This window comes from Rhopilema esculentum, chromosome 3 (assembly GCF_057945365.1).
Source record: "Rhopilema esculentum isolate cy_ngs chromosome 3, ASM5794536v1, whole genome shotgun sequence".
Classification (NCBI taxonomy): domain Eukaryota; kingdom Metazoa; phylum Cnidaria; class Scyphozoa; order Rhizostomeae; family Rhizostomatidae; genus Rhopilema; species Rhopilema esculentum.
Window position 1 is genome coordinate 676,059 of NC_142817.1, and position 10,947 is coordinate 687,005.

The 10,947-nt window shown below is 36.3% G+C and overlaps 1 protein-coding gene and 1 long non-coding RNA gene across 2 annotated transcripts; one reads left to right on the top strand and one right to left on the bottom strand.

Annotated features, from left to right (window-relative positions):
- Positions 1 to 151: 151 nt before the first annotated feature.
- LOC148960481 (uncharacterized) lies at positions 152 to 967 on the bottom strand. Its single transcript, XR_016144655.1, has 2 exons — positions 829 to 967; positions 152 to 796 (listed from the first exon to the last, which is right to left on the bottom strand). It is a non-coding gene; the product is annotated as an uncharacterized LOC148960481 (long non-coding RNA).
- Positions 968 to 1,232: 265 nt separating this feature from the next.
- LOC135692477 (uncharacterized) lies at positions 1,233 to 10,815 on the top strand. The gene is made up of 3 exons (XM_065210610.2): positions 1,233 to 3,147; positions 6,408 to 6,771; positions 7,999 to 10,815. The coding sequence occupies exons 1-3, from the start codon at positions 1,438 to 1,440 to the stop codon at positions 8,469 to 8,471; spliced, it is 2,547 nt and encodes an 848-aa protein (XP_065066682.1). The 5' UTR covers positions 1,233 to 1,437; the 3' UTR covers positions 8,472 to 10,815.
- Positions 10,816 to 10,947: the final 132 nt, after the last annotated feature.

Sequence of the window (10,947 nt, forward strand, 5' to 3'; positions counted from 1 at the left end):
GTTACTCGTCTGCAGATCTCAGTAGCAGACAACAGCAACAAGATACCACGTAGCAATAGGCCATTATGCTTCTAGGAAGAAAAAGATAAAGAAGAAAAAGAATTTTTCATCAAGTACATAACAACCTAGTAGAATAATTTTTGCAATGAAATATTAAGATACGCAACTTGCACAATGCATCAGTAACCAAAAGTTCCCTTTTTAGTCGACATGCATATATGGGCTTAGATTTTTTAGCGATCGCATATCATTGACTTTTCCTATCCGACTGTTCTGCACTACGAATTCTTGCATAATAATTTTACAGATCAGGTGACCTCCGTCAATTGCAGGTCGAATAATCTTTTCTGATCTTCATGATCGGAAAGAAGAGCTTGGTGCTTATCAGCTGATCTTCAAAAGCAATAAATCTTGACCTGTCGGATCTTAAGGTGCATCGGCCTGTCGGATCTTAAGGTGCATCGACCTTTAATTTAATTTGCATCATACGTACGTTTGGTGTTGGTTGTCTTGTGTTCTTGTTGTGTTTATTGCGTCATCAAATTTCAGATGAAACTTCATGATTTCTTGTTCTGGTCCTTTGCTAATTTGTATTAAGCCATTGCTAATTCTTCAACATTGGGCCAACCTCATGAACTTGATTTGTCAGTGTATGAATGAAATTATGATATTAGTAATGAATTAATAAAATGGACCAAAACTGATACTTAATATAGTTCTCCTCAGTCATTTATTGAAAAGATCAATCTCTGTTTCCGCATAGATAGCATGCTTTCATAAGCACCATTCAGTACAACTAAATGAATTTTCAAAAGAATAAATGAACACCTAAATATTTTGAATGAATTTTCATATTTGTTTGATTTCTCTTCTCAAAATCATGCCCAGACAAGAAGATTTTTCAACAAGACAAAAGCTTGGACGCCATACAAAGGTAGGCAAGACTCGCGCTAATGATGTCAGTGGCAAATGTTTAGACTTATTATTGTCAAACGTTTGTCTCTAAAGAATCGACGAAATTCACTTCTTACTACTAAATATGCTTTAATCTAAATATGCTACTAAAGATTTTTCGGATGATTCCTTTGAAACTAAGCTTACGCGAAGCTATCTTTGCGAATTCATTGTAGGATTATTGCGCTAAGTCAGTACAAAGGTTCATACAAGATTCAATAGGTAATTTACATAGATTCTGATGCATTCGACTTGCTAATAACAGTTTCTTTACAAAATATTTATTGTTAGGCTGTGGCAGTTGTTTTCTTGTTAGCGGAAAGCGCTGCACCTGCCCACCTCAGTTACAGGAGCACTTGTAAATACAATTCTAGACAAAGGCCTGAACTTTGCAAAACTTTCGTTTTGTTTCCTGTATCACTGCCTCGGGCGTTGTCAACAAGTTGATGCCGTTCTGCAATCGGGTTGTTTACTGTCCTTATTATGGAGATATCTGCTGAAGGGCCAGGTGGATTGGACATCCAGACCGACACAGGTGAAGGTCAACCAGAGCTTGCAGAGCAGAGAAATTGTGAAGTTGTTGATGATGTTCCGTCTGCATCTGTTGAGGATGGTTTACAGATGCCTGATACCGGCACAGAAAGGTTAATAAAGTATGAAGATAAAATAGCACAAGACGAGTGCAGCAGCAGCGATTTGCGGCAGACTTTAAAAATATCCAATGACACAGAAGGCCACAAGGATGAATTCAAGGAAGCTGTAAATTCAAATAGAGGTGAGACAGCAGCTGTAAACGAGGCTTTGGATGAAATATCAGAAAAGAGTGAAGATATTTATTATTTGGAAAGTTCGACAGTTAAAGGCAACAATATTGAAAATAATGAAATGAACGATAAGACAGAAAGTTTAGATGAGAAGACAATGCCTGGAGAGATAATGGATACGTTAATTGAAGAGATATCAGACACAAAACACCATGGCAAATATTGTGCTGAAGAAACAAATCAAAAAGCAGAAGGATTTGAAGAAGATGAAGAATATTATGGAATGGCTGCTGTAAGTCGTGACAATAATATAGAAAGTTTAAATGAAGACAGTTATGAGCATAAAACAGCTGAAGGGATGCTGATGGAGATGGATGACTGTCAATCTCTAAAAAGTAAAGAGGCGAGTTTGCTGATTGATAATGAACATGGACTTTCTAGTGAAGCAACTCAGCTTGATCAACAGCACGAAGCATTTGAAGAGGAGGAGAGTGATTACTTTAGTGTTGCATCAGCAAAATATGGCAGTTCTGAATCTCTAGGAGATGGCCGATTGGCGGCATCGAACATTCCAGCATCTATTGAGGGAAGCTCCAGCAATTACGGTGGATGGACTCCATTCCAAAGCGAGGCTGCTATGAGCGAAATCGAGGATAGCCTGGAGAGAAGAGAACTTCCAAGTGAAACAGACCACACGGAAGATGACTACGTAACGGCTGACGAACGGTCGGAAATAGACTGTGATGGCGACAATGTACCTGTGTATGATGATGATGTTTTTCGAGAAATAAGAAATCGTGACGGAGAAATTGCCGATAAATTTTCAAACCTTGACGTGGATGAGAAGTCTGAGGCAGCCACTTTGTCTGACCAACTAGGCTACGAAACACAGGATTATCTCACTGCAGATGATAACTCTGAATTTGGGGGAAGTCGGGAAAATCTCTCAAAGATTGACAAAGATGGCATCTTGTGCATTGAGAGCGGCGATACAATAAGAAATTCACCGAAAAGTGTCTCTGAAGCATGCTTAGCCCCGGCGGGGATTCCCTCCTCAGAGCGAAACACTGATGTTGAAGATTACATCACTGCGGATGAGATGGCCGAAGACGATGATGATAGAAAAACAGTCGTTGGTTCTGATAAGGAAGATGATTTAGCGAGTAAAGACAAGTTAGAAGAAAGTAATGGAAATGCGCCGCGTGAGTCATCACCAATAGCAACAGAAGAAACAAATGAGGAGGCTAGCTATGTTGAAGCAAGGTTTAGCATTGTTGATGAGAACAGCATTATTGATGAGAACAGCATTGTTGATGAGAACAGCATTGCTGATGATAACAAAAAGGAAGAAGAAGTTAGGAAGAATTCTCATGATGTAATCAGCTCCAAAGATGATATGATCCCCAATGAGGAAAACCGTTGTGACAAGGTTGGTAACGTACGTTTGATGAAATTTTCTCACACGTATCAACAAGAAATGTTGTGTAAACACTGTAAATAGAGACTCTTCTGCCTTGCATATACAAAAATATCCCCTCTTCTCTCAAAACTTTAGTGTGACGGCCGGGAGTCTCCAGGGGTTTTGGTATTGATCCCCTTCCGGAAAATTAATGCTGGTGCCGGTACAGCTTGGTTTTTGCAAACATTCCCCTAGGAATAGATCTCATATATAAAATGGTCTGAAGATGCTGGTTGGACGACTGGGATCAAGGTTAAGGCAAACGCCCGCCCCTGTTACAAGAACTATATTCCTTAAATTAGACTTCTGCATACAGAATTGATGTTAAAACAGTGTTTGCAGGTATTTTTTCTAGAGGTTAAACCAAAGATGAAAGAATGTGTAAAATCAATTCTCTACAAAACCAGGCATTTGCTTCTTTCTATTTCCGCAACTCAACTGCATTCTTGAGTTCTTGTTAGCGGTTTTGCGTACGTGGTTTCAAATTTGCATTCGTACAGCTGCTAGGTGTAAATAGCCCGGCACTTAACCTATGAAAGACAGAGCTCGGGTGGACGCATGCATGCTTAAAATTATCCTTGAAATCACGTTTGCTAGAAGTTTTGAAAAGTATCCTCTTTTCTTGCCAATATGTCTCTTAAAACCAAAGGGCGGAGTTGTTGGTGGCAGGGGGCTACAGCCCCAATGGAGAATTAGATTTGTCGGAAAATTTCTGAGCATTCGTATGAACTTTTAGAAAAATATTCCTTTGAACCCTCAAACAAAAATTCAACTGCCACTGCACCCCTCTTCCTACCAAATTTCACCAAATTTGAAATTCTTTGAGTCCCTGCTTTAACCGTCTGGTATTGAAATCTTATAGAGCCCTTATGACTGCTATATTTCTTCATCATTTGATAAATATCACAGCTGATAGCTCAGTCGAATATTGTCCTTGGCTTTGGCAAATCAATTTAGGAGACTAAAGTAGCAGCTTTTCTTCTTAAAAACCTGAGCTGTGGTAAAAAGTACAAGACACCGGTGAATATTTTAAAAAGTGCTTTGAAGCATCGATACTTAAAGGCAGGTTTCAATTTCTGAGTAGGGGACAAAAATGCAAGGAATATTTTGCTAGAGAATTATTTAAAGGCAAGGAATTATTCTGCTAGAGAAATTTGCGAGTTGTTCTTTCAAAAATGTTTGGGGGGTCAGATCTTTTGAATTGTAGGGTAGCCGAGAGTAGTCTCTGTTTGAGAGCGTCCGATCAAGGAAGTGGGAAGTATAATTGAAAAAAAAATCAAAACGATAAGCAGAGATATTATATCGACTGAGCCTGGTCTAAAAGGAAGCAGAATCACACAGTTAACAAAAATAATAAAGCTAGCTGGAATGTAAGTACGTAAAAAAACATTGTTTTATTTTGAAAGCTTAAAGGTGAGTCTAATTTCAATCGCTCTGAGGAACGATTTACAAAGTAAAGCAAGCTCTAGAGTACTGGTTAAGCTTTAAGTTTTTGTGAAAATGGCTGGAGATCTTTGGTGGCAGGTCTCAGGCCATTTAGGCAAATTGAGCTGGTTATTGAAGCCTGAGATTGTCGTGAAAATTGTCAAATTTTTACAATGAGCCATTCAAACCATTGTTGAAGACATTTTAGAAAAGAACCTCTGTTTAGGGGGCTAACCATTCTCCTATTTTAGATTCTATTTTTCTGTGCTTTCTCTCTGAGTTGATGGAAAGTAAAAATATTTTTGAAAAAAACGTCACTTGAAAAACTCTCTCTGTCTGATATATGAATAATAATTCTTTAGGTGTATTTGTTGGTTTCTAGCAATTGGTTTGTAATGGAGCCATGCCATTATGTAAATTCTAAAGGCGCCTGAAATTGTGTGAATATTATTATTTTTAAACGATGGATACCCCTAGTTTAGTTACTGTTTATAGAAATAAATTTGCTACATTTTTATTTCTAAATGCACTAAATAACTGCAAATTTTTATGGTGTCTAGTAGCAGTTACGCACCAAAAGATTTTAAGTTTTTGAAAGGTTCTCTGTAAGGGGCAAGTGCTTTGTAGCAGAGAATTGATGAATTCAAGTTGACGTCATCAATTTTGTATCTCGCTATATACGGATCTTTATCAAAAATGGACTTCAGAATTGAAATCTTCATCTTTAAATTAGTTTATACTGAAAAATTCATGTTGTTTGGACCGTTCGGTCGCATGTTACTTTGTTTCGAATATTTAGATATTTCTTTAGAGTTGACCAGAACTTGCTGCTGCAGTGAAAAAATTTCACTACAGCAACAAATTCTATTGAAATGTATAGTAAAGGCTAAACTTTGAAAATGGGGTAATTCGCAGCCTGACGGCCCAAACAATTTGAAATAGTTGGCACAGACTAATTTCAACATGAAGGTTCCAATTCTGTTATCCATTTTTGCCAAATGTGAAGATACAAATAGCTCGAATCCGAGAATAGAAGAACGCAACAAATGGCCCCTTCATAAATGCTTTCTTCGAATCATCTCCCATCCTGAAACTAACAATTGTTTATTATCTCCCCCTCGAATGAGCTCCCAACCTACTATACTAGTTTTTATATCGATAAACTCCACTGGAGGCTCAATCGGGTTTTCCGCAGGAAATTTCACATAATATTAATCAAACAGACACGCCTATTCAAAGAACAATTTTTCTCGATGTTTTTCTCATTTCAAAATCGAATTTTCACAATAAAAAGCCCCCTAGGCCAAATTGTTAATTTAATAATTGGCGAAAACAGCACAAGTGCCCCCCTTATTTTTTTTAAACTCAACTCGAGTCTTACTATCAAATTAGTTAAATAAACAATTGAAAAAAACACCTAATTGGGGCTCAGATTGGCGGTCATTGGAAACTGAGGATTGCACTGGGATCGTTTTAAAAAATTTCTTTTAAAAACGTTTGATGTCATTAACACAATGAATTTTAATTTACCTGGAAAGACAAAGGGCTTCTGACATTTAAAGTGAAATAAATGTTTCAGGAGAATAGGCAATATCTATAAAAACCTTAAAAGGTTAAAAGTCATGCACTGAATAGGTTAAAAGATTGAAAATATTGGTCAAAAAAGTCAACCCAGGAATGATGAAAAAGATCTGTCTTTTGCCAAAAATGTTTCATCCGGAAGCTCGTAAATGCCATTTTAGCCTTCTTTGTTGAATTTTTTAAAGCTATTATAATAAGCTTTTATTGTCATAAATTTATTTCAGATCACTGACAATGAAAATGACAAAGAAGTGAGAGCAGATGAGGTGCAATCAAAACCAGTGTTAAAAAGGAAAAAAAGCTTATTTACGTCAATAATGGCGAAGAAAGAAGCAAAAATTGCAGAAAGAATTATGGTTCAAAATTTAAAGTATGAAGCTGCAAAAGAAAAGACTGCCGATGCCAATGCAAGGTTGGCAGCAGCCAAGTCTTCGTTTCCTTTGATGATTGTTGAAAGACGCATTCCGAAACTAGAGATACTTGAGAGAAAGAATTTGAAACTGCAGGAAATCAAAGCAAGGCTGGATTCATATAACATCTATAATAGGAAAGCAAATGAATATATAGAGGAATGGAGAACCAAAGAAGGTTTGTTCAATGCTTGCTTCTTTGACAATTACATAATTAAGCCCCGTCTCAAGCTGACTGGCATAATAGTTATAGCCCCCGTCAGATGACGCATTCTAACCTGGGTTTGATAAGAGCTGAGCCCAACCCTGGTTGATCAGCGCATGCGTTTGCACATTTATTTGCGTTGAGAATTAAAAATTGGTGTATTATATACAAAACATTTCGTCTTTTCAAATAGTTTCTTTGGTCTTTGCATTTACTTCTGATTCACATCGAGCTCGATTTACCAAACACTCAGTTTAGGTTTAGGCTGGATTTTCTTAACTCAAGTTGAACCGAACTTGAACCGAACTTGAACCGAACTTGAACCGAACTTGAACCGAACTTGAACCGAACTTGAACCGAACTTGAACCGCATATGAACCGAACTAGAACCAATCTTTACGGGTTAGGTTAAGCCTGGTTTTAGCCCAGGTTACAAAATGTAGTGTAAGGAGAGCCTGAGAATATACCACTTGTCAATTTGTTTACAAAGAATATCAAAGTATTTTAAGTAAGCTTGGAAGGCAAGACTTTCTGAAGATGATGAATGATGTATTCTTTCTTACAAGTTTAGGGCTCTTTGAGAACAAAAAATTTTCGAGAAGGATATTTTGAGTTAAAAAATTTCTTTGACAGTACTTTGCGGACAATAGCAGAAAAGATATGCTGTATGTCCGATAATCTGAAAGGAAGACTACTTTTAAGTAAATAAGTATGACTCAGTCCAATTGCTTGGTGAAATCTCGCACATTTGTTTATTTGTCACTATGATATAACTGGTATTAGAGAAAGCTTGGAAAATGGTAGCCCTTTTCTCCAGCCTTTGAATATTCATGGGAAGAAGTTGCTACTAATGCATCTTATACAAGTGGACTTCCAAAAAAGGCTTTTACCATTTCTTCTTTGCCTACTCGGAAAGGTACAAGAAGGACGGTGGCCCCCTTGACCCTCTTCATCCAGCATCACTTTTAGTAGCTAAATCAACAACTGTTTGGATCCTCATATTCCTTTGCTATTTCTCAAGCATTGGGTATGGCACCGCGTTTAAATGCTTGCGTTGTCTGTGATGCATTTGATAAAAAGCTTTGATAAAAAACCACTACTCGCAAATCTAACTTTTAAGACTAATAAAAACTTATATACTTCATTTATCTTAATGAATTCCTATGTTAACATAATCAAATCACCGTCTCTTTGCAACAGGTGAAATCCAGCAGAAAAGGCTCGAAGTTGAACAGTTTCGTCGAAAGACAGTAGAGAAACAGAAGCTGCTAATGGCCTGCAAGAAGCGACAAGGGTATTTGCATAGTGAAATAACCCATCAGAATGACCGACAGCTGCATTTATTGCGGCGAACTAAGCAGCTAGAAGACAGAATCGACATGCTGAAGTTACGACAAACAGAGCAACGAAACATCGTCAATCGGCGAATCGAGGCAGCGAAGGTTAGTTGCGAGCTGAGTGTTCGCGAAGCTGCGAAGGTCGTTGTAGCAGCAAAGAGGATCGAAATGCTAAAAGCAGGCGTAAAAGGATTAGAAGACAAAATTTTCGATAAAAGAAAAGAAATAAAAAAACTGAAGCAAAGCACAAAGGAAAAAGAATTTGATTTAGAAAGAGCGAAAATACAGAGGTCAGTGAAAACAATGAAGAAAGAGCGAGATTGGCATTTCAAATAATGTTTTAAAAGGGTCATTTAAATCCTGAAGAATGGTGAAGAATGATTTAACTATCTTCAAAACTATATGTTTAATTTCTCTTCCTTAAAATCTTCTAAAGAGCTGTCCTTAGATTTTGTTTACCAACCGAAGAATTTATGTTTTTCTGTGAGTGATACAAAAGCATCTAAGTTGCCCTTGTAGTTGACAATATTCCCAAGTAGCTTCAAAATTTTAAGAAATTTTTGCGATAGTGATATTTTACTGAAAATTATATCAAAACGCTTAACACGTACGTAAAATGTTTGCTGTATACATAATTAAGGTGATGAAATCATTGATAAACAAAAAAGTATTGCAAGAGTGATAACTAAATTATGCGTGAAGCTATGAAATGGTATCTGATAATTGTGGAGCTATTTCATACAATTTTGAAAGTCTTTTCTTGAAATGCGTTAAATTATCGTAACTACAATCAAATTATAAGCCCTATGACCCTTAGATACTTTTGTAAGTTGCATTTAGTGTTAGTAGTGAAATATGACTAAGATTGATTGGTACATGATAATAATACTTAATCAAGCTTCTCAAGGATAATTTGAAAACGTTGTTTCATTGTACAGATCCTTACATATCGTCTCACCAGCATCATTGTGTAAGCAAAGAACCTCCTTTTAATCATATTACACACCATAATTATTAAATATCAGTGCAAAAATTACAAATAAAAGCAAAATCAAGTTTGTGTGCGTTATTTAATTATCAAAATCGACATCGTGATATTATCAGATATTAGCTGTATATCAGAAATATTTCACGAGATTTATATAAGTGATTTCTATTTCCAAATTGTTTAAAAGGCTGAAAGCAAACGTTTGTGACTGCAAATCGTTTCAGTTCATCAATCAGGTGATTGTCAACTGAAACCTTTTGAAGTCTTTATCAGCATTTGGTGACGGTCTGTTTAATAATGTTTCATTTGCTAATGTGGTGCACAAAATGCAAATGGCAGCTATGATTGCAAGTCAAAAGTTGTAGAATAAAGTTATTTTCTTCATTTTACTTTTTTGTTGTATTCCATGTATAGTGGCTAGATTGTCCATACTTTATAAACCCACAGATTCATATTTGGTAGAATTGTTTGGCTCGTTTATCTTCATTGCTGAAAATTTTTAACATATAAACACAGCTTAATTTCTAAAACCATAAAACTTGAATTGGATAACTTCTACTAAAAGAAATCGATCTTTTACATGAAACTTTTGCTAATTACAGCAACCAAAATTTCATCATGGAATATCATATTACTTCTAGGTATTTTCTGCCGGCTAGGCAGATATTGGCAAAGAATTTGAAATGTATCCTTTAAAAAAAGGTCTAGTCGTTTTAGATTATTTTGCATATGAAGAAGTAATGTCGATCTTCTGCTCACCCTCTTGTTTTCTTGTCTAAAAACGCGGATAAGAATTTTGAATCAAAAGATGGCTCTCTAAATTTCAAGTCAAGATAACACAACTTACAACTGATTAGCAACAGCGTCCTTGACAAGCCTGCAAGTCGCTTCAAATTTATCCAACCCAAGCCCTCGTTGCTTGATAACTGCTTGTTCATTAAAGGAAAAAGAAACATGTAAGAAAATATGAGACATTAAAGGTAAAAATGGTTATATTTGATGTCTGAAAAACGTTTGAATGGAGTATCACAAACCTAAAAAACATTTAATCGAAAATTAAATTAAAAATCGGAAAAAAACCCCAATAAAGACCTCACAAATGTAAAACCCACACCTTCCATTTACAAACGTGAGTGGCAAGAAAATTTAGACACTAAAAACTTTAGAAATTGTTTATTCTATGGAATTAAACATACAGTAAATCCCCGCATATAAGAACCTACTTTTTCGAGGTTCAGGCTGAAGTGGGTTCTTATTGGAAAGGTACTTGGATGAATTTCAGGGTATGAAGGTTCTTATTCGAAGGATCCCTTATTTAAAATTTTAGGATTCATTATCAAGAGATGCATTCAACACTGTTTTTTTCATTTTGGCAATGTTATTTATGCAACATTACAAAGATATTTACAGGAAGACATTTGAGCGCACTGGCTGCCTATTTTTGTAGGTTCTTATGTGCGAGGATTTACTGTATGTTTCATGCATAGATATGGTTCCAGGCTATCATATACGACACGAAATGAGTTGACAATAGGATTTGAATGGTCCACAGAATAGTCGAACTTCTTTAATTACAACACTGTGAAAGGTGGTGTCTTCGCATTATTTGGATCATCTGTTTTAGGCTGTCAGTGTTCCAGTAACAAAGACGACCTCAAATTAAAGCCAATTGTGTCTGAGGATTGGGACGCATAATAGGTAGTCTTTGCCTGCCACACCTTGCCAAAGACTCATTCCATTTAAAAATAATGTTATCATGCTAATTAAATTTCCACTGCCAAGGATTGGTTGGTGGACGGGAATACAAAGGACTTTATGGCTCTG

What these genes read in the sequence shown, in the direction of transcription:
- LOC135692477 (XM_065210610.2), top strand. Translation starts at nt 1,438, where the DNA reads ATGGAGATATCTGCTGAAGGGCCAGGTGGATTGGACATCCAGACCGAC. An exon ending in AGGAAAACCGTTGTGACAAG is followed by an intron (nt 3,148 to 6,407) that starts GTTGGTAACGTA and finishes AATTTATTTCAG; the next exon opens with ATCACTGACAATGAAAATGA. An exon ending in GGAATGGAGAACCAAAGAAG is followed by an intron (nt 6,772 to 7,998) that starts GTTTGTTCAATG and finishes TCTTTGCAACAG; the next exon opens with GTGAAATCCAGCAGAAAAGG.